Source organism: Conger conger, chromosome 6 (genome assembly GCF_963514075.1).
Source record: "Conger conger chromosome 6, fConCon1.1, whole genome shotgun sequence".
NCBI lineage: Eukaryota > Metazoa > Chordata > Actinopteri > Anguilliformes > Congridae > Conger > Conger conger.
The window spans coordinates 7,904,768-7,928,328 of NC_083765.1; the positions used below are offsets into that span (position 1 = coordinate 7,904,768).

Below are 23,561 nucleotides of genomic sequence, written 5' to 3' on the forward strand. Positions count from 1 at the left end.
TCCAAGCACACAAACACAAACACAATGTTAGGGAGACGCAAGGGCAGGCCATCTGCGTCAAATCACTAAGTGCTGATGAAAAATAAAAATGATCTCTGCTTGCTTCCTGTCATGAATTCACTCTGATTTTTGGCATCCTGTTATGTTTTATTTTTATGTATAGATATGGTGTGAGAATGTTCCTTGCTGCTAGGGGGTGTTGAAACTTGACTAAAGGAGGGATATTTGATTATAAATGTCTGAAGCCTTCCAGATAGGGTCAGAGCAGGCACATACAGCACCCAATATGTTTTTAAATATACATACAGCAGCCAAAGTACATGTACTGTATGCATTCATCTATGTTGAGTATGTATGTTCACATGTTTGTTATGCTCAAAAATTCTACACTTTTATTATTTCGATGTTTTTTTATGAAGGAATCTCATTTTTTCTGAAAACCATGGATGTCAAAATTATTGGCACCCCTAAAATGTATTGTAAATTAATTTTAACTAAGTTCAATTGGCAATAGAATTCTAGTTAATTTACTTCATCTTAATCTTAGTTAAGTAAGTATATTTTAGTTTTTCAATCACTTCCTGTTTCCATAGAGTATAAAAATGAGCATGCAAAATCCCTCCACCAGCATGAGCCAAAGAATTGACAATTCAAAAGAGAAAGATGGACAATAACTCCAAACATAAAAGCAAAATCCACACAGTGAAAGCAACATTCATGTTCTTACAAAGGCCATATCAGACTCACAGATTTAAATCCCATTCTGAAAAGGTCTGAACTGCAGTGGGCAGTCCATAAATGCATACCCAAGGATATCAATGATCTTGAAAAGTTCTATGGAGGAAAGGTCAAAAATCCAATAAGAAATGTTCCAGTCATTTAAAAATCACCAGATGAATACCCTCAAATTAGAGGTGACAGTCTGCACTTTAACCTCATATTCAATATTTCATTTCAAATGTATGTGCGGCCTGTAGCGTAGTGGTTAAGGTAAATGACTGGGACACACAAGGTCAGTGGTTCTAATCCCGGTGTAGCCACAATAAGATCCGCACAGGCCCTTAACCCTTTGAGCAAGGCCCTTAACCCTGCATTGCTCCAGGGGAGGATTGTCTCCTGCTTAGTCTAATCAACTGTACGTCGCTCTGGATAGGAGCATCTGCCAAATGCCAATAATGTAATGTAATGTAATGTAATGGTATGTATGTATGTATGTATAGTAGGTCTGTACGCGTGTTATGAGGGCAGAGCTCACTGGTTGCTGTTGGCCAGCCTGCGGAACTCCTGCACTTTCAGGGGCTTCTTCTGGATGTTGTACTGGGTGAAGAGGCCGGACTGCCCAGCCACCATCTGCTGTATGGGAGCCTGGATGACCAGCTCGTCGATGTCGTCATAGCTGCGCCTCGGCCGCCAGCCGCTGGGCGGAATCACCTGAGAGAGAGAGAGAGACGGAGAGAGACTCCCACAATGCCACAGCCTCCAGAGTCACCACAGCTCAACCCCGACTGAGCACGTGCGGCACGTTCCGGAGTCGAGCCTGAGACGGCGTCTTCCGTAGGGGCAGCCCCGTAGGTTAAGGTACATGACTGGGAACCGCAAGGTCGGCGGTTCGATCCCCGGTGCAGCCGCAATAAGATCCGCACAGCCGCTGGGCCCTTGAGCAAGGCCCGTAACCCTGCATTGCTCCAGGGGAGGATTGTCTCCTGCTTAGTCTAATCAACTGTACGTCGCTCTGGATAAGAGTGTCTGCCAAATGCCATTAATGTAATGTAATGAAATGAGTTGAGTGCCTTTCTCTTTGAAGGAATTCATCCCACCAGACTTCCAGATACCGGCAGACTCCATGCCACATTGCAGAGTATGTCACACTGACCACTCAGTACACGCATACACAGACACACATATTACCGATGACTTCTTCCATTTTTTGTTCATTACCTACAGCTACTCTGTTAACAACATCACAGACACTCACAAACCGGGCCCAGAAGACACCAGGGGACCGGGAAGTATTCCAATTCCATTCACAAATAAATTGTGTTCTTCAGTGTAATCCAGTTTATGGTTATTCACTTTCTGACCACTAGATGCCAGTACAATATCAATAATGACTTGCATTCGTTCTCATCTGCCTTTTACATCACATTAATGGCATTTGGCAGATGCTCTTGTGACCTACAACAAAGAGCAAAGTGCATACCCATAACCAGGAATAAGTGCGCTGAAAGACCCCAGAGGGAAGTACGATCTCAAGTGCTAACAGTACAACAAAGATAAGGACTAGGGCCTATTTGATTAATAGAATATATTTTTCTTTCTTTTTTTATTTTTATATATAACGACCATGCAAATATATGAACAATAAAACAGCTTACCTAGCCAACAACAGTTAAGGTTTACAGGGAGGTAGGGAGGGCCTTAATGGCATTTGCGAGGGGCTGAGATAGCCGTTACCCCTGCAGAATGGCCAGTCCAGATGTTGCAATAGAAATATATCATATTAAAGCTATTTGTGGTCCATGTTCTATTTGCAGACTGTTTAGACTGCCTGTTCCTGTTCTGCCAATCAGGCTTGGATTCCCGCTTCCTGGGAAAGGCTCTGTTGGTGTATCACATCACCAGATTTTACTCAGACAAAGCATGTGCTCTCTTCAGTGTGAACCTGGTATAATCAGGGCCTAAACACATATCCAGCATTTAGCCTAATCGATAAAGCATATCAATGAATTATCATATCAATTACAGAATAAAAACAACACTGTCTAAATATGAAATCTACTGTGTAGTGTTGACAGCTATTTTGAACAAGTGAGAAGTTGGATGTACCTGACAAACTAGCTTGCAGCTGCACAGCATATGGGAACTCACAGTACCATGACATAAGCTACAGGATGTGTTTGTTAAAGGTCGGGGGTCCAAACGTTCTAGAATCTGATGTTTCTAGAATCTGATTTTCTCCCATTTCTTAAGACTGGTACACACCAGTGATGAACGGACAACTCCACCCACTTCAAGAAGCCTCTATTTCACATCACCACTGATATCCACATCATTTGCTCAGACTGCAAAACATTTGAGGACCATATTCAGGCTAGCCATGAAGAACTGAAGAGCTTCCACAGAATTCAGCTGATGCCTTCTCATGGGACAGAGGGGACCCAGGCACCCCCTACCTTGGCCAGGCCGGCTCGGTGAGCTCCCTGAGTCTCCATGTGGACCAGGTACTGATTGAAGTCTCTGAACTCCTCCATGGAGGGCCGGAAGGTCATGATTTTGCAGGCCGGGTTAGGAGGGGAATCCCCCTCTACTGCTGCCATTGTGCCTGCCGTAGTCCTGAACATTTACAACACAACACAGCACATATTATTCAGCAACCTGGGAAAACAGCGGAAAAGCAAGGAGCAGCCAAGCATGCACTAAATCAAGAATTTAATTCAATTTCTGAAGGTTAGAGACCATTAACCAGAGGTTGGCATTTTATGAAAAATAATGGAATATGTAAAATGGAATACTGAAGTCAAATATATCATGCCTGAACACATTTTAAGAGCCATGGCTTATTTATTTTATTATTTTTTAAATTAAATTGTCCATCTGCTCCAGCCATGACACGATAGTAAATGTACCAGTCCTGTTTTAATGTCGTTTTAAAAGCTTCCACCAGGTGGGACTCGAACGCGAAACATGAGGTTCAGCACAACTTCATGTAGTTACATTCCATGTCAGATCAGCGTGACGACCAGACAGGTGGAGAAATAAATAATGCAAAATAATAGCAGAAAACGCATGAAGCAGTGCGGTTCCTCTTCAGAGGTCTAAAGATAACTGAAGTAACCGAATCCCTGAAGATAATAACTTATAAGCATCTAATTATCGTTTTTAAATTAGCGATAGCTTTGTTAGCTACAAGTAGCTTTACCGCAAGTAAACGTTAATCAATTTGTCTATAGAACGTTGCAGTGACATTACAACAGCTAGTGCCCGGAAGCGCTAACAGCAGGCCAATTCTTGTATTCAGTTCTTAGTGTGTACGTTTTTCTGAGATTGTGTGCAATGGCAGATGAGGGTTGCGCCAATCTCAATGACACGTTATGAGCTTGCAAGCTCCCTTCGGATAGCACCCCCAGTTAGTTCCATCCCAGACAGTAGCATTGCTTAGCACCTACAGAGTAAATGATCTGTTGCTTGCAATGTAGCTGGTTAGCTACTTAACTGGAATTCAGATCAAATGACTCACTAGCCAGCACGCCGGTGCGCGATATATCAGGTTTATATAGCCTGAAGGAACCTAAATTAACGCTTTACACAGACAGATTGATTAAACTGAGCAATAACTTCACTGCTACTAAGCTTTCAGGCAGTGATGCCAAGTGCCTTAGCAAAATTAGCTAACTTGCAATCACTAGCAATAAACACTTCGCTTAAGGACCACAGTCGTGTTACAGGCCCATTGCAATGCAAGACAATAGAAGCATGAATCGCAGCAAAAATCTGCTACTCTATTTCCCAGATTTCTAGCTCATAACTAACGACCAATATGCCCCTTTTCTTATCTTGACGCACGTACCCAAATCACCAAGACGTTTCGAAAAGATGAAACTTACCGGTACCCTGCTAGAGCAGTTTTTTGTAGGCCAATGTGGAATCCTATGCTGAAATAATGTTCGTTGTGCAATTGTCCACGGCATAGAATTTTTCTGATGTTAATATAAGCGATTTGGTTTGCATAAACAGTGGGACTAAACAGTGGGCTAAACAGCTATGCAATAGGCTCGGTTTCGTGGTGAAATGGGACTGCCTGTAAAGGATTTCTAGTTACCACGCCGAATTAACTTACCTAGTATATATTAACTTGTTTTTTTCTTTTTTTGATTTATGTGCTGTTGTTTTACCAGACTTAATTTAAATCCCAAATACAACGTGACGTCACCTGTTTGCCAAAGAAGGCAAAACCATGACGTTACCACAGGCCACAGTCTCAGGTGTCCTTAAAAAACCGTTATTGAAAAAGAAAATGAAACCCCTAAGAACGAGCATCGTTAACACAAATTAATCTCTAAGAAAATTTAAATAGCCACGACTGCTGCCCAGGATCGAGGCCATCTTGCATCTACTCGGGGGAAAAGTTGACACGATTGCCGGAAAAAGCTTTATGCCAGCTGGAATGTCAGTCTCGGAAATCACGGCGAAACAATAACATTTCTATCATTGTGGCTGGAATCCAAATTTTGACAGCTCTGACGTGCTGTTGGGTGAAGTTAAAGTCCTCTGCCTTGGTTGATGAGAGCTGTTCTATCCCACTAAACCGCTTCTGCAACGGAGAGCATGCGTAGGCGTATTTGAGTGTCACGCTGCGTAAACTCTGCGCAGACGTTCTGATCTCAGCTTCATGTTGATCGACCAATATTTCGCAACGAGCGAAGAGATACGCATCCACATGATTTAACGATCAACGTACCCGCACAAAATTAGCGCAGAATGATCCCCTAAACAACATACTCACGTGTGCGATGATGACGCGCTCCCAGAGCCTCGTAAGAATCGGATTGGCTGAGGGTTTGGACCATTTCTCCACAAGAACATTGTCCAAGTTTGAAATCATAGTTTAGAAATCAACCTGCATGACGTTCTAGGCGTGACTTGTATTTTATATATTCGTTTACGCTTTTGTATTTCACCTATCGAGCTGGCCATATTTCCAGTCATTTAAAATTGTGACCAAATGTACAGGTGCAAATTTGGTCTATAGTACGGACTCTGTCCATGGTGCTGATCTTATTTGGCTATGCACGCTAATGGTTTGTGGCGCGGCAACCAAAAAACCAGACACTCGCCCTAGTAAGACAGCCCTAGTCAGAAATAATTGGTTACGTAACAGGCTCGGGAGCCCGCCTAATTTCGCCGCAATACCACTTTATGAAGACTACGGAAATGTCGTTTCGTACACATTGACTCTTCAATTAAGTTGAAATATTCCTTTTTATTAGCATAAACGTAGATTCAGCGGAATGCATGCTTCAAGCCAGATCTGCAGCCTTAGTCTTCCGTTAAAATAGAACTGGGAATATTTTGGATAACCTCAATCTTTAAATTAAGCAAAGGTTGTGACAATTCTAGAGATGTTAGCAACTGGTCTGTGCTAACCCGACTATAAATTTCACATCCAGATGAGGTCTAGAAATGGCTAATAGTTTAAGATTTAATTTAAGGCGGTGTGTGAGAACATTTTGCCCTGGCTTATTTAAACACAAAAACAAACAAAACGCATTCTAATTATCAGGGGGAAACCGCCGCTATATGCGCATCAATGTTCATAATTGACTTTTTTTACATTCAATGTCTCAACAGAAATTCCTCCTTATAAAGATTGCTATCCTCAAGTAAGCAAATAAAATTCAAAACTGGTATAAAGGCAGGGTAATTTATTAAAAGCAATTTTATTTTCCGTTTTGGAATTAGTCCCTAAAAATAAGAAATACACTTTGTGAATGACAGTAGTATCCCTGCACCAAGCCAGAGATTAAGTTACTGTACAGTGCCCATTCTGATTAACGATGACAATCACTACAGAATTTGTTTAGCCTATTAAAATAAGTTTTTATTTTGGATATACAGACACTGAAAAAGACAAAGAAAAAACAAGACAGTACATAGCAGGACAGAGTACAAAAAGAGAATATAAGATTATTGAATCAGTGACAAAAATATGTTAAGCCACTAATTTCTTTTGCCGTTTGTCCATTAACTTGGACTTGTCTGGTCCTCTATGGCTTGGAACGTTGGCACCATTTTGGCTCTGTGTGGTTCTGGACACAGTAGACACGCCGTCCACAAACTTGGTCTTGTACAGAACGTTGGCATTCGTGAACATTCCGTCCTTTAGGGAGACCACAACAAACTGGAGAGGGAAGAAGAAAGAAATATTCAAATTAATCTTCAAATCTAAATTGGTCAGTTATGGTCATGTCTCTGAAATGCAGTACTTGTGGTAGAGGGTAGCAGCCTGACAGGACCGACTATTCAACCAGTCAGAATCAATAGATACCCTAATATATTACAGGACAGGAAAACTGACATTTAACACTCATGCAGTGCCCATCAAAAAACAAAGATACAACCTCAAATTAACTGGTTATTAATTAAAGACAAAGCTGCAAAGTACAGCAGGTAGATCACGAAACAATCTAGAAATGCTGAAGTTATGTTGGATGTTGCAGCCAAAATAAATAAATGTACAAAACCAGTGGCCTGTATCATGAAGCAGGATTAGCAATTATAACAGCACTCAAGTAAAACCTGGTAAGTAAAACCTCACAAATCTGGAGTATTGACTAAAGTAAATAAAGCCATTCTGGGTTTTACTCAGCAGTTCTCCTGCTGTGTGATGCAGGCCTTGGGGCCTGTGCTCAGATTGCATCTCATATTAAGAGTGTCTGTGATCGAGGATGAATTTGGCCATTTTAGCTCTAAATGGGTGAGCTTCGGTACTGGACAAGGGAAAACTGACCCCAGATCAGATCATGATCAGATCATGGCTCTACAGTGCTCCCATTTTAAGAGCAAGTGCACCTGATAACTGATGTGTGCCAACTGGACAAATAATTCAGGGGCACAACCACTGACTGGGATGCATGGTGTGACTGGTGTGCTCCTACATCTTTCAGCTGAGGGGCAGGTGGGAGTGTGTGTGTGTGTGTGTGTGTGTGTATGTGTGTGTATGTGTGTGTGTCTGCGTGTGTGTGTGTGTGTGTGTGTGTGTGTGTGTGTGTGTATGTGTGTGGTGTGTGTGTATGTGGTGTGTGTGTGTGTGTGTGTGTATGTGTGTGTATGTGTGTGTATGTGTGTGGTGTGTGTGTATGTGTGTGGTGTGTGTGTATGTGTGCGTATGTGTGTATGTGTGTGTGTGTGTGTGTGTGTGTGTGTGTATGTGGTGTGTGTGTGTGTATGTGTGTGTGTGTGTGTGTGTGTGTGTGTGTGTGTGTGTGTGTGTGTGTGTGTGTGTGTGTGTGTGTGTGTGTGTGTGTGTGAGAACGCGCTCCACGCCCCGGCGGGGCTGCGCTTGCCTGTGAGTGTGTGAAGTGTGTGCGCAGCATCTGGCCGATGTTCTGCGTGTGGGACAGGTCCAGCGCGGCGTCCACCTCGTCCAGGATGTAGATGGGCGCCGGTTTGAACAGCAGCATGGCCAGGATCAGGGACAGCGCCACCAGGGACCTGGAGGACGAACAGCAGTCAGCTCAACGCACACTCCCCACACGCCCAAACGCTCCTCACGCCCAAACGCTCCCCACACGCCCTAACGCTCCACACGCCCAAACGCTCCACACGCTCCACACGCCCAAACGCTCCACACGCCCAAACGCCACACACGCCCAAACGCTCCACACGCCCAAACGCTCCACACGCCCAAACGCCACACACGCCCAAACGCTCCACACGCCCAAACGCCACACACGCCCAAACGCCACACACGCCCAAACGCTCCACACGCCCAAACGCCACACACGCCCAAACGCCACACACGCCCAAACGCCCCACACGCCCAAACGCTCCACACGCCCCACACACGCTACACACGCCCAAACGCTCCACACGCCCAAACCCTCCACACGCCCAAACACTCCACACGCCCAAACACTCCACACGCCCAAACACTCCACACGCCCAAACACTCCACACGCCCAAACACTCCACACGCCCAAACACTCCACACGCCCCACACACGCTACACACGCCCAAACGCTCCACACGCCCAAACGCCACACACGCCCAAACGCCCCACACGCCCAAACGCCCCACACGCCCAAACGCCCAAACGCCCCACACGCCCAAACACCCCACACGCCCAAACACTCCACACGCCCAAACACTCCACACACCCAAACACTCCACACACCCAAACACTCCACACGCCCTGTGAGGCGCCGTAGCTCTATACACCCACACCCCAGTCACCCGGCTCTGCGGCCGGGTCCATCACCGCACAGGTAGCTTTCCTCGGGGCAGGGACTGACCTTTGACCTCCGCTCAGCTCTGTGAGGTTCTCTTTCCAGGTGTTGCCCAGGGCGACCTTGAACTCCAGACCGTCCAGGACCCCGCGGCCTTCGGGGGGCGCCAGGCGAGCGTCCGCTCCCGGCAAGAGGGTGGAGAAGATGGAGCCGAAGTCTTTGTTCACCTGGACACACGCGTGTGCACAGACACATACAGAAATCAAACCGCCATTAACGGATAAAGGTCCAGGACAACAGCCTGGTTGGACTGTGTGTGTATATATATACACGTTCCCCACAGCCTGGTTTGGAGGCTTGCTGGCGTTACCTTCTGCCAGGCGATGTTCAGGGCCTCGTTCTTCTTCTGGTCGAGCTCCTCGATTGTCTTCAGGATCTTGGACTTGTCAGCCTCCACAATTCTCTTCTTCTTCATCAAGTCATTGTACTGAGAGTAGAGCGAGCAGAAGGTGTGTTTTGTTCCAGTCACCAGGCTTTGCTAATCAGCACAATTCTTCAGGCAGGAGGTATAATGCATGGGTGGGTTCATGGGTGGAACACAAGGCACAACTTTTACTTTCTGACCCCTGGACTTTCCAGCTCCACCATTTACATTACACCCGCAATTTGAACCATCATGTCCCCTTAACCCTCGTGACAATCCCACCCCATGTAATAAAGACAGTAGCAGTGACTGTATTCTGGCTACACTGGAAAACCCATCGCGGGACAGACCTTCTCCTCGGCCTGGCTCAGCATGTTCATGGCCCTCATGTTGACGTTGCGCTCCAGCTTCCCCTTGGCTTCCTCCAGCTTCTTCAGCCGCTGCCCCGCCTCCTTGGGGTTGTTGGCCTTGAAGTCGTAGGCCGTGTTGGGCTGGCCGAACAGGTGCCTCTCCGGGGCGATCCAGTCGTTCTCCGCCAGCATCCTGGAGACCTGCACAGTGCGACAGAGAGCGACAGCCGAACAGTCAAACCGGTGCAGCCGTTAACAGTGAATCCCTCAATCGGTGCAGTGTTTAGTGCCCCTGCTAACAGTGAATTCACCGTTAGCACAGCAGTTAGCACAGAAGCGAACAGTGAATTCCCCATTAGCACTGCAGCTAGCACAGACGCTAACAGTGAATTCACCATTAGCAGAGCAGTTAGCACAGATGCTAACAGTGAATTCACCATTAGCACTGCAGTTAGCGCAGCTGCTAACAGTGAATTCACCATTAGCAGAGCAGTTAGCACAGACGCTAACAGTGAATTCACCACTAGCAGAGCAGTTAGCACAAACGCCAACAGTGAATTCACCACTAGCAGAGCAGTTAGCACAGATGCTAGCAGTGAATTCACCGTTAGCACAGCAGTTAGCGCAGCTGCTGACAGTGAATTAGCACAGCCGCCTCTCACAGGAGTTAGTTAGTTAAACGTTAGCGCGCGGTTAGCGTGAGGTACCCGCGCGGCGGCGTCCGCGCTGTCCTTCCGGTGCTTGCTGATGTTGTGCTCCAGCTCCTTGATGCGCAGCTGCGCCTCGTTGTTCTTCTCGCGCAGAGCGTTCACTTCCGCCGTCTTCCCCTTGATCTCCCGATCCTGCGCCATGATCACCTCCTTCTGCTGGGACAGCTCCTCCTGGGCCTTCTTCACCGCCTCCTGCGAGTCACAGGAGGCATGAGGGGGAGTCACTGCTACACCCCTCCCAAATGACACCGTCCCAACACAAAAACACAATTCAGATTCAATCCGGTTTGGCTTTTCATGATGCGGAAACAACGTTAGCCGCGCTAGCCCGATATCCACTTGTCTGTAAGCCTATTGAACCATGACTCAGCACAATGCAGTGTGCGTGTGTGTACGAGTGAGAGACAGGCCGGCAGGACTGACCTTGCTGCTGGACACGTCGGTTGCCATGTTGTCGATGTGCTCTCTCAGGGCCGTTATGGCCTGGTCCACGGCCTCCATCTGCTGCTGATAGCCGGCCTGCTCCCTCTGGAGCTCCTGCAGCTCCAAGGCCAGGGCGTCTGCCTCCTGCAGGGGAGAGAGAGACCAGCGCCAGCTCAGAGACCAGGGCCCACAGCGCAAAGCAGGGCTACAGTGTTAGCTGGATAAGAACAACCCTTCCCAAATCTGGAACAAGGACTGCGGCAAAGGGCATTTTCAGGCTTTACTCTGCAAACTGCATAATCCTGCTTCACAATACACCCCCTGGAGTGGCTTGTTTAGAGAACCATCACCATGAGACCAAAACTACAACCATCTGCACAGTAAGGTGCATTGTAAAACAAATTTAAGCACATCTTCTGGGAAAAGAAGAGCTTATTCAAATTCACATTTATGCACGGCAGCGTGATTTATGCGCACACACACACCTGTTGCTTCTCCTTCAGTTTCTTGTTGAAGGCGTCGGCTTTCTTCTTGGCCGCGTCGAGTTTCTGCTGCGCCGCCTTCAGCTCCTTCTCTCGCTCCGCCTCCGCGTTCTTCATCTTGTTCTCCAGCACCTTGAACTTCTCCTCCGCCTTCTTCTGCACCTCCTTTGTCGTCTTCAGAGTCTCCTCGCTCTCCTCTGCGCCCCCCGAGACCGTACGTTAGCTCAGAGTAGCACTAAAACGCCGCCACACTCCCCGCCTTCAGACATTTCCAACTGACACTCAGGCCGATTCTCATTGAGAGCTCTGACTGGTGAATGTGGCCTGTAGCGTAGTGGTTAAGGTAAAGGACTGGGACCCGCAAGGTCGGTGGTTCTAATCCCGGGGTAGCCACAATAAGATCCACACAGCCGATGGGCCCTCGAGCAAGGCCCTTAACCCTGCATTGCTCCAGGGGAGGATTGTCTCCTGCTTAGTCTAATCAACTGTACGTCGCTCTGGATAAGAGCGTCTGTCAAATTTCAATGTGGGGCGACATGGCTCAGGCAGTAAGAGCAGTTGTCTGGCAGTCGGAGGGTTGCCGGTTCGATCCCCGCCCGGGCTGTGTCGAAGTGTCCCTGAGCAAGACACCTAACCCCCAAATGCTCCTGGTCGGCGCCTTGCATGGCAGCCAATCGCCATTGGTGTGTGAGTGTGTGTATGAATGGGTGAATGAGAAGCATCAATTGTACAGAGCTTTGGATAAAGGCGCTATATAAATGCCAACCATTTACCTGTAATGTAATGTAATGAATGTGGAGTGCTTTGATAGAGTTGGAGTAAAAACCTACAGGACATTAAATCTCCAAAAAACAGGGTTGGGCAGCCCTGATTCAGACACATTCCCTCAGTATTAGTTCTTGGCAGGAGCCCTTATATAGTGTAGCGATCAGTTCTAGGTAACATGTCTGTGTGCAGTTACCAATGGTCTTGCGAAGGATCTGTAGCTCCTCCTCCTGTTTGTGATAGGAGCTCTGCTGGAGTTTGACCTGAAGAAGCTCCGCCTCCTCACACTTAATGTCCAACTGCTGCTTCAGCTGCCTGTACCTGTAATGACCAATAGGGCAGCCCTGAACACTTCGACACATTTTACAGTCTCAATAGAATAACATGGCAGACACCGATTCTCACCCGACTAATAGTTTCACTTAACATTTAAAATGCATTCACAAATCACAATGATTTCAGGATTTTGGGTAAATCACTTCGGCAGAACAAGGCACAAAAGCAACAGAATCTTAATAATAATTTGATCACTTTAAAAACAGAAATCAGCACCTTGTAAAACTGTGGAGGTGACACAGGGTTAATTTAAAGGCAGGGACGCACGTGCGCTGCCTGTGTGTGAGGCACAGCGGGTCAGGAAGCACTCACTTCTCAGCCGTCCCTTTAAGGCCGCTCAAGGCCTTCTCTACAGAGCGCAGCTCCGTCTCCTTCGCCCCCAGCTGGTCCTTGACGTCCTTCAGCTCCTGGAGTTTGGACAGCACGGAGGCGCTTTGCGCCCGGGCCCCTGGGAAACGCAGGACAGGCCCCAGTCAGCCCTGCAGGCCTGAGACACTGAGACACCCAGTCAGCCCCGCAGGCCTGAGACACTGAGACACCCAGTCAGCCCCGTAGGCCTGAGACACTGGGACACCCAGTCAGCCCCGTAGGCCTGGGACACCCAGTCAGCCCCGTAGGCCTGAGACACCCAGTCATCCCCATAGCCCTGAGACACTGGGACACCCGGCCACTCAAATGCAGACCCAAGCAGACGCGTCAACACTGTTAAAATGATCGGTTTCTGAACGGACACCAATGTCTGCACGAGGGGACATTGGAGCAACAGGATTGATTCTACTCAATGAGATGCATCTGATAGGACTGATTTGTATGGGTTGGTTGAACAAAAACAGCCTCCACGAGACAACCAGATTTACCTTATGACATCCAGGCTCATTCTCATTAAGAAATAACTACTCAGTATGAAAATAACCGCAGTATGCAGCGGATATCTTGTTTATACACAGCAGCCATGAAAGGGCTGACTTTGTAAACAGCACGCGTGTCCTCACAAGGCTGTGTGTAAAGTCGCCTCACCTCCGCTGAGGGTCCCCTGGGGGTCAAACACATCCCCCCCCAGGGTGACGGTTTTGGTCATGACCCGCTTGTCGAAGGCCACTTTCTTGGCGTTGTCCAGGGTGTCGCTGACCAGCGTGGTCCCGAACACATACTCCATGGCTTTCTGGACCTCCGACTCGTACCCCACCAGAGACAGGGCGGAGTGCACGTTATCAGGCCCAACCTGAAACACATTAAAACACCAGCGCTGAAGAGGACCCAGAGACCGGCCTACCAGCCACCGTGATTTTATACAGAAAGATGCAATTTCACAGGATTAATTTTCATACATCCATCCATTATCGGAACCCGCTTATCCTGAACAGGGTCGCAGGGGGGCTGGAGCCTATCCCAGCATACATTGGGGTGAAAGGCAGGAATACACCCTGGACAGGTCGACAGTCCATTGCAGGGCACACACACCATTCACTCACACACTCATACCCTCAGGCAATTTAGACTCTCCAATCAGCCTAACCTGCATGTCTTTGGACTGTGGGAGGAAACCGGAGTACCCGGAGGAAACCCACACGAACACGGGGAGAACATGCAAACTCCGCACAGAGGCGCCCCGGCCGACGGGGATTCAAAGCCAGGACCTCCTTGCTGTGAGGCGGCAGTGCTACCCACTGCACCATCCGTGCCGCCTCATACAGTTCAGTTTCTTTTTATTATTATTATTGAAGATTGTTGCATTCTCAGGCTTTTTTTTTTTCTTTTTTCAGTGATACAATTGCCAATAATATCACCTGGGTATACATTGGACTTAATGGTCTCAATAGAAATCCTTACCAGGTTTTTTGCAGCCTTCACAACGTTGTCATTCAAGGTTCTCGCTGAAATTTTGTTCAAGGGAATCATGGTGTATCTGCGTTTCAGTTCTCCCTTCTCCAAGATCTTTTTACCTGTTACCTAGGTGTGGTATGGGGGGGGGGGGAACAGTTAACACACTAGAAATTCTCATAGAACTACATACAAAAAAAGAAAATAATAGAAAAAGAAAAGAAAAAAGATATTTTAAAAAGCTACCACTTCCTTTATGGAGAAGAAAAAAGAAAAAAAAGAAAAGTCAATTCTGAAAGCACCGGAAAGAATCCATCTCCCCTACTGATGGAGTTCACCACTTAATCGTTACTCCTGACTGATCAACAGGGAAAGATAATGCGCCTTCCCAAAATGTCTCGGGTTTGAGTGAAAGAATTCACCTCTGTGTCCACCACCACGTTGTAGAGCCGGCCCCCGGCCACCACCTCCAGCGCCGTGGCGTTAGACACGTCGCTCACAGAGATCAGGTTGGCCACCAGGCCCTTCACTCTGGTCCCGTCCCAGTTCTTCTCCGGGTCTCTGGAAGAGAGGATCACAAGGGGCACATTGGGTCGGGACACCAAAGACCTTCTGCATACAGTGGTGTTAAAATGCAAAACCAAATACCAAGGAAGGCCTTGTTCTACACAGGTCTGTGTAGGAGTCGGGTTTGCGCTTCGTAAACAAGAATTGTATTCGCAATAAAAATGAAAAGTTGTTAAAACTATTTTCGAAAGGCAGGAGAAGTGTGAGGTGGGGGCAGGGAATAATTCAGTGGACATTTACACGTATTCGAATCTCAGATTGGGGAACTTGGCCATCAGAGACTCGTAGGTATCCCTCAGCTGGGCCACCTCGCGCGACAGTGTCCGTCTCTTCTCGATCAGCCCCTCCTCCTTCCCATCTGGGATGAAGAACAGCATGTCAGAACCAGAAGAAGCACAGCAGATTCAGCAGATTCAGTAGATTCAGCAGATTCACCGACGCGTGCTGAAGGGACTCCCCACCTTCGTAGTTCAGTTTCTTCATCTCTGCCTCCAGCTTGTCCTGGCTCTTCTTCACGCCCTCCAGGGCGTCCTGGACCTTCTTGTAGCCACCGTCCATCTTCTTCACCTCGGCCTGCTTGGTCTTCAGCTCCTCCTGCGCGTGCTTCAGCTTCATTTGAGCCTTAAACAAACAAACAAAAACACAAACAAAAATGAAAACTCAAATGCTCTCATGTAGGTCATGCAAATCAGCAAACCCCAGGGCAAGTTGCCCAGATACGTTTTCAGGGAGGGAGTTATTGAGGGGGGAGGGGGGGGGTCATCATAAACCAGACGCCCTTTGTCGTCGCATACCAGAAATGAACAGACGTAATTATAGGAATACTTCCAATTTTCTTCCGGAAACAGAAACCTCCCTGTGGTAAGATGCCCGAGGGTGGTGTAGGAGTGAGGGAGACAGAGCCTAAAATCTCAAGAGCCATGTCCAACACGGCGTTTATTTTCCTTTTTCCCTCCTTTTCTTTTTTTCTTTTAAGTGCGTATGTTCACAGTGGTCTATTTACAAATGACTAACAAATACACAAACAAACATTTACCAACAAAGTACTGTATAACATGTCACAAGGGAGGCTACTGAGCCTCCAACACCGCCGTTTCCTCGATCGCACCGCCGTGCTCACCTGCTTGGCCTGGGTGTCGGCCTTGCTCGTGTCGTTCTAGGTGCTCGTGTCGTTCTAGGTGCTCGTGTCGTTCTAGGTGCTCGTGTCGTTCTTGGTGCTCGTGTCGTTCTTGGTGCTCGTGTCGTTCTTGGTGCTCGTGTCGTTCTTGGTGCTCGTGTCGTTCTTGGTGCTCGTGTCGTTCTAGGTGCTCGTGTCGTCCTAGGTGCTCGTGTCGTTCTAGGTGCTTGTGTCGTCCTAGGTGCTTGTGTCGTCCTAGGTGCTCGTGTCGTTCTAGGTGCTCGTGTCGTTCTAGGTGCTCGTGTCGTTCTTGGTGCTCGTGTCGTTCTAGGTGCTCGTGTCGTTCTAGGTGCTCGTGTCGTTCTAGGTGCTCGTGTCGTTCTAGGTGCTCGTGTCGTTCTAGGTGCTCGTGTCGTTCTTGGTGCTCGTGTCGTTCTAGGTGCTCGTGTCGTTCTAGGTGCTCGTGTCGTTCTAGGTGCTCGTGTCGTTCTAGGTGCTCGTGTCGTTCTAGGTGCTCGTGTCGTTCTTGATGCTCACCTGCTTGGCCTCGGTGTCGGCCTTGCTCATGTCGTTCTTGCAGGCCATCATCTGCCCGGCCAGCGTGGCGTCCTCTCCGTCCTCGTTGGTGGACAGGCCGGCGGACACGGCGTTGAAGTGCTGCTGGGCGGTGGCCAGGGCCTCCGTGTCCTTCCGCCCCTCCTCCTGAATGCTGCTCAGCTTCTCCGCCATCTTGGCCACCTCCTTTTCCTTCGCGGCCATCACTTTCTTATCCTGGGCGTCAGCGGAGCAGAGTTAAACACCGCAGTGCCCCCCTTCCCCCACTGACTTCCCCTTCCCACGACTACTGTCTGTTCTGGCTCCACGGTGGTGGAACGAACTCCCCGTTGAGGTCAGAACTGTAGAATCTCTCCCCACCTTCAAGCGCAAACTGAAGACGCACCTCATCAAGCAGCACCTCTCCCCGTCCCTCCCTACCTCCCTGTGAACCTTAATTGTTGTCTTTCTGTGATTTACTTTGTGTATCGGTATTTTTAGTTGGCTAGGTAAGCAGTGTTTGGTTAAGTTTGGTCACTTATGCTTTGTTGTTTGTTCGTTTATTTTGTTTGTTTATAAAAAAAATTCTGATAGGCCCTGGCCCTTATCTTTGTTGTACAGGTAGCAGTTGAAATTGTACTTCCCCTCTAGGGTCTTTCAGTGCACTTATCCCTGGTTATGGGTATGCACTTTGTTGTAGGTCGCTCTGGATAAGAGCGTGTGCCAAATGCCATTAATGTAATGTAATGTAATTGACCACCAATAAGCAGTTAAAAGGTACAATAGGTCATTTGTGTTAGAACATTGTCACAAGACCATTGTAAATCCCTTCCTACCATTGTAAAAGGCTCACTGACATGTCGACTCGCCCTCTGCCTGTGTTTATAGTCCTTAAATTCAGGTCTCAATATATGCAGTTAACCGGCCTGCACACTGCACCAAAACATTGTATAACTGCACAACAATTCAAGCTCATCGGTTAAGAATTGGTTCTAATTGCCACAACCAATGGCATTTCAATGTGAGCGCGTTCAGAGAAGGGGTGGGATAAACAGTGTTGTGGTTTGAGTGTATTACTTGCTGCAATTCCTCTCTTGACCGTTAGAAGTCCGAAATTACCTATTGTACCTTTAAAGCAACCCTGGGACAATTTTAATGATTAGTCGACTACCACCCATGTGAAAAATGTGAGTTGTAAGAGAATTGCCCCACATGAATAAAATGAGAAACGATGAACCAAAGGAAAAGGCAGCATCACCCATCACTTTTCTACTGGATGTCGAGCTGCAGAACACAGCCAGCCGTCGTCCTCTCCAGCGCCCCACACCCATCCCACCAGCCGCAGCCTCACCTCCTCCATGCTCTTGACGAGCTCTTTGCGCTTCTTGGTCTCCTCGTTCAGGTTCTGCTTCTTCAGGTCCAGGGCGCTCTGGGCCTTGGCGTCCACCCTCTGCACCTCCGAAAGAGCATCCTCCAGGGACTTCAGGACTCCACCCACGTCCTGCAGTAAAAACACAAGCCATGAGGTCACAGGCCACATGCCCTGTAGCAAGGCCATTGGGAGTGCGTCCCAATACAATTCATCCTCCGTTCCTCCTGCATTCCAGATGCATTTTTTTCAAGCATCAGGAGGCACCCCTATGCCAAAGGTGTGGATTATCCCCAAATGTGCAAAGTATGTGTTCTGTCATGCGTTTCTTCCATCCATGACCTCAGCCAGCTGAGTTCACCAAATAAGCTCACCTCCTGCCTGAAGAATTGTGCCAACTTGCAAAAAGAAATTGTAAAAAAAAAAAATCACAGCGGGGGTAGTTTATTAATCTGGATTGTCCACCCAATCACCCCATAATCAGCAGCCCGTCATCAGGGCATGTGAAGGAGTGGCCGGGACCCTGGACGGCACGGCCAGAGCGGGGCGGGGGGGGGTTTGGGGGCGGGTTACCTTGTCCCTCTTCCTCTCCAGCTGCTGGATCTCCAGCGAGAGCTCCTGGACCTTGCGCTCGTTCTCCGCCATGCTGCCCTGCAGCGCGGCGATGCTGTCCTGCATCACCTGCAGGTCCTCGGCGGACTTGACCTTGGTCTCCTCGGCGCACACGAACAGGTACGCCACGTACAGCCGGCTCAGGTGCTCGATCTCCCGCATCAGCTTCTGGTACTCCAGGTAGGAGGACCGCTCCTGTGAGAGCAGGCCAAAGGCTCAACACTCCAGACCCGCATGCGGCCCAGTACAGGCCCCTGACCCGTGAACCATTTTCCCTTGCACATTTGGACCACAAAAGTACCACAGTACATTACATTACATTACATACATACATTAATGGCATTTGGCAGACGCTCTTATCCAGAGCGACGTACAGTTGATTAGACTAAGCAGGAGACAATCCTCCCCTGGAGCAATGCAGGGTTAAGGGCCTTGTTCAAGGGCCCAACGGCTTATTGTGGCTACAACGGGATTAGAACCACCGACCTTGCGTGTCCCAGTCATTTACCTTTACCACTATGCTAAAGGCCACCCCAGTCATTGCACAAAACAAGCTCTTTTTTAAATGTTCATATCATCCACACCCTGCAAGCATGAACACCTGCCATAATTACATTACAAGGCATTTAGCAGACGCTCTTATCCAGAGCGACGTACAACGAAACAAACAGCTTGACAGAAACACTGCAATTCATAGACAATTGCTTGAAATGAGATATTGCTGAAAAGCGTCCCATGGCAGGATACAGAATAAATCAAACCCACCTCCTTCAGCTTCTGTAGAGTGGGAGTGATTTCCTCTTCAAGAACCTAAGGATAAGCGAGGAGAAAGCTCGGTCAAATTTGGCCGTGGTTCCGAATGGAGGATCCACAGCTGTGGCTAATGGTTACTTACAGTCTGGATCTCTTTTAGTTTGGCTTCCTTCTTCTCGATAGTCTTCTGAGCGCTGATTTTTTTACACTCGTACATCCTGGTGCCAGCAGCCTCCTCGATCATGGCCAAGATCTAATGAACAGAACGCATATTTATATTAATATTATTATTTGTCATTCTAAAAGAAAGCGTACTGCTATTATTATTAGTCCTTAGGTAGGTTCACTTTCTCCAGGGTGACTCAAGAGGACACTAAAACAGGAGTAAAAGGTTCCAGTAGACAACACACTAATTACACAATGCTAAGATAAAAGGCACCAGTCAAAAGATATATTATGTATTCAGCACTCCTATATTGGCAGCATAACAGAAAATATTGCATTGACAAAAGTCAATCTTACCTCAGGTGGTTTCATGTTTAGGACTTTGGTAATTCTCCCCTGGGGCAAAACAGTTTTACAGTTTTAGAATTAATTGTGCCCAAAAAAATGTTTAGCACAAATGTTCTGTTGCATGCTCACGTTGCGGTACAAGACACCACAGTGCTTACCTGCATGATGAGGAAGTGGGGATTGTTTACGTTCAGCCCAACAGAGCAGAAGAGGTCCTGCACGCGAGTGTTGTTGGCGTTCATGCCGTTAATCAAATATCTGTTCTTTCCACCTATAACTACCTTTGGGGTTCAAAAAAGGGAACACGATTATTTATTATAACAGGCATGCCACTTAACTAGGGTATGTGTGTCCAAGTTACATGTCACATTACAAGTCACATCCTGATTTCTATTCACTAACTTAGCTAGCCAGCTAACGTTAGGTGCGTACGAATGTTAGCTAGCCATCAGCGTTGCACAAATACCTTTCAACGTAACTTACCTGTCTGGTAACGGTGATTTCATCATGGGTTTCAAATCCAAGAGGGCTCTGCTTCTTGTCAGAGTTGTCGAATGTAATTGAAACGGTAGCTTTCGTGATTCCAGCTTGACCATTTTTGTATACCAAATCCTGAAGATTTGACGCCCGCACCTAATATTGCAGAATAAGGATTTGACTCGTTAGCAGCCGATTGCTGGCTGGCTGGTTGGTTGGTTGGTTGGTTACGATCTTCTCGCGAGCTACTTAGTCAGTTAACGTTAATCAAATTGTTAATCAAACTTCATTTAACGCAACTTTGTAACAGCAGTGGTATGTAAAATCATACTAAAATCAACGAAAACAAGATCTCTGACATTAGCTAAACGTTAGTTAACTGTTTGCTGACTGAATCGGCGTGCTATTGAGCACAGGCACTTTTCAAAAGCTAACTAGCTAATTTAACCTTGTTCATTTTTACGCACAAGTTAGCAGACCCTGTCATCTTACCTGTGACAGATTGGAGATTCCGAGCAGAAAACAGATGGAATCAAGGATATTTGATTTCCCACTGCCATTCAGTCCAGTAATTGCATTGAACAGAGGATCAAACCCATTGATTTCTGTCCTCTGGGCGTACGATTTGAATCCCTCTATGATAATAGATTTGATATGCATCGTAGCGTCAACCCTCAGCCCAGCGGCTAAAAACAAAGTTAAAAAAATAAATACAAAGCAAGTCAATCGCGGTAATAATCCTTCTTAGCTATCCGACTAAGAAGAATGTAACGTATCTCAGAATGCAACTTCCCGTCTCTGTTTTTGAACTTAAATTTTTGGCGCCAGACGACCGTTTCACTTGGTCACTATGTCACATACGCGCCCTCAATGCGATAGTGACGACACTGGAATGAAAGACCACGATTGGTCCATTAGATTTGTTTTGAGTCGCTTTCTTATTACGCACATACAAAAAAGGAAAGTCGCTAGATTCGCGCTTCACTGTACAACCGTGTGCGGAGTGGTTATATAAGTAATTATGTTATTCTGTACTCGTTTATTTTCTGACAGTAAATCCAAACCCATGTCGATTGGGGGGGGGGGGTTCTAACGTCTGACGGAGCGCAGGGGCTCAGAAAGAAAGCATATAAAACTATTTCTTAAACGGGGAGGCAGGATGTGCTTCAGTTGTTATTTTTGTGCATATTTCCTATTGGATGAAACTCACTGGGGGACTTCACATTTAAAGTGGTGACAAAGCATGCAGGCACATTTAATTTTCAACGATTTCCCATTCAAACCACTTAGTGGCGCTATAACCATGTCGTTATTCCTTGTGGGACGAGGGTGCAGTGAAACAGTTGGGGTAAATGCAAGCTTTGCGCCTTACTTTAGCCATTTGACATATATGATATATGCTTGTTAATTTTGTTTTATATGCATTTATTTATATACTTTCATTTCGAGCTTAATATTAAAGTATGGAGTTTTGTACCAACAATAACGCTGCAGTTTAAATTCTGCCCTAGGCAATGGAAATGGTATTGCATGCAGCAGTACTTCAATGGCCACTGGTTTTTGTCACATTTATCACAGCAATATGTATGTGAAATACATTTCATTATAGCAACGCACACAGCCCTGTCCAAACAGTTCGCCGAGGCCCTATAGATGTAGCTTTTTTTTCTTAAACATCCAAAGGAATATTGTCAGTCTTGGTTTTTTAAGTGTACATCTAAATCATTACCAAGTTATTTTAAATGAATAAATTCATAAGTAATTCTGCAATCTAATGTGGAATTACATCATATACTAACTATTGTCCTATTGGAGAGAATTGCAGAGTCTCTTGTGTGTGTATACCCCCATTATCTTGCCTGAGTCTAAGTGTCTTATTTGAATAAGGAAAGGAGTGGTATAAAGCAAATGTGCTGTCTGGATAGTTAGCACACTCTAATACATCGTCAGTGTTATATTATCGTCCCAGAACAGCAGTGATCAGTGGAATCACTTCTGAGAAATCTCAGATGCACTTGAGGATATATGTACTGAAACATCAATGGGCACAGCTGGTGAATTAGCAGAGTTCCCCAACTGCGTAAATATGTAGTCATCAGCTCTACAAACAGAAGGCATGTTAGCAGAGACAGCCCAGGTGGGATGTTTGTGTGGAGTTATTCTACATAGCTGTGAGCTCAGGTGGGTGTATCTTATTAGCACGGCCTATTTTTACACCGTGATTTACACAAGACATGCTGGGTGTTCTTTGAGGATATATGGAGGACCGAGACTGTTTACGCTTCAGAAAGGAACAATATTGTGCAGGAAGTGAGGATCTCAGCAGGAGCTAAAATGGCCTGGATATTATCATGGGTACCATAAAAAAACAGGGCATCTCTTCCCAGATAAACATGTGGCCTTATAATTATTATTTATTGGCCAATGTGTACAACAGTACTACAGCACATGTAACGACTGCTGTAATAGGTGCTTCAGATTTTACAAGGATAAAGGTTGTATGCACACAATAATTAGAATATAATTTAATATGTTTTTTGCATGACTTGCAGTGCGGCAATGTATGCATAATTGAATACCCTGAAGCAGTTACACAATTAAATTTGCAGGGCATATGAAAGGGGCAGCTCCTCCAGCTTCAGTTTCATACTTCTGAGGCAGAGAAAACAAGGTCCTCTTTTGTGTGTCTGATAACTCCAGCTTTAGGGGGCCAAGGAAGCAATGCAGTGCACATGAAAAACCGCACCCTTAACCCTTAGAACAGGGGTGTCAAAATCCAGTCTTGGAGGGCCACAGTGTCTGCTGGTTTCCTTTCAATCAGTAGTCAATTAAAGACTTTGAAATGCATCTCTCATTCTGAAACACACCAGAAACCAGCAGACACTGCAGAGATTGACACCACTGCCTTAGAAGAGCAGAACTCCACTGCTTTCTATTATCAGCAATGATTGTTACATCAGCATTAGAATGTTCAGTTAAGAACACTCTAATCACATATTTGTGACCTCATACCTTAAAGGGTTAAGTACAGTCAGTCTGAGTGCCCCCCCCCCCCGCACACACAAGTGCCCAGGAGTGGTCTCTTAAACAGGTTCTGGGGATGAGAGCAATTTCATGGTAAAACGGGAACATACTTTTATTTCCTGGCCCTTCATTTAGGAAGAGTGGCCAGGGTCCCATCACTCGATTAGCCGGCACTCAATGCTAATCAAATAAAAAAGTCCACCTCTGGAACCGCAGCAACCTTTGAAATCCGCACTCAGGTCCATCCGTCGCAATTACGTACAGCACCTACACGGGGAATGACCTAGATGCGCAGTGACCTCTAAGATTACCCAAGCATGGAACACAGGACGAGAGCGA

At 46.8% G+C, this 23,561-nt stretch overlaps 2 protein-coding genes across 2 annotated transcripts in view; both read right to left on the reverse strand.

Moving 5' to 3' along the window:
* LOC133130705 (lysine-specific demethylase 4C-like) overlaps window positions 1-5,300 on the reverse strand; it is a 28,287-nt gene extending 22,987 nt beyond the window's left edge. Inside the window, exons 1-3 of the mRNA XM_061245485.1 lie at window positions 4,838-5,300; window positions 3,174-3,333; window positions 1,256-1,431 (exon numbers count right to left, since the gene is read on the reverse strand). Of these exons, the coding sequence (XP_061101469.1) occupies window positions 1,256-1,431; window positions 3,174-3,317 (320 nt within the window). The 5' untranslated portion in view covers window positions 3,318-3,333; window positions 4,838-5,300. The remainder of the gene's footprint in view (window positions 1-1,255; window positions 1,432-3,173; window positions 3,334-4,837) is intronic.
* A 1,272-nt stretch (window positions 5,301-6,572) lies between these two features.
* smc2 (structural maintenance of chromosomes 2) lies at window positions 6,573-21,069 on the reverse strand. Its single transcript, XM_061245606.1, has 24 exons — window positions 20,691-21,069; window positions 20,205-20,354; window positions 19,880-20,002; window positions 19,731-19,769; window positions 19,351-19,461; window positions 19,221-19,265; window positions 18,417-18,650; window positions 17,826-17,975; window positions 16,478-16,711; window positions 15,285-15,444; window positions 15,064-15,181; window positions 14,679-14,817; window positions 14,266-14,385; window positions 13,453-13,657; window positions 12,748-12,883; window positions 12,296-12,420; window positions 11,338-11,531; window positions 10,853-10,996; window positions 10,427-10,621; window positions 9,720-9,920; window positions 9,316-9,432; window positions 9,012-9,172; window positions 8,064-8,211; window positions 6,573-6,898 (listed from the first exon to the last, which is right to left on the reverse strand). The coding sequence occupies exons 1-24, from the start codon at window positions 20,856-20,858 to the stop codon at window positions 6,710-6,712; spliced, it is 3,606 nt and encodes a 1,201-aa protein (XP_061101590.1). The 5' UTR covers window positions 20,859-21,069; the 3' UTR covers window positions 6,573-6,709.
* Window positions 21,070-23,561: the final 2,492 nt, after the last annotated feature.

Excerpts from the sequence above, each read along its gene's own strand:
- smc2 (XM_061245606.1), bottom strand. The coding sequence starts at position 20,858 with ATGCATATCAAATCTATTATCATAGAGGGATTCAAATCGTACGCCCAG. Across the intron at positions 13,658-14,265 it reads TGAAGGCTGCAAAAAACCTG|GTTGGGCCTGATAACGTGCA; the intron begins GTAAGGATTTCT and ends AATGTGTTTCAG. Across the intron at positions 11,532-12,295 it reads GATCCTTCGCAAGACCATTG|AGGAGAGCGAGGAGACTCTG; the intron begins GTAACTGCACAC and ends CGGGGGGCGCAG.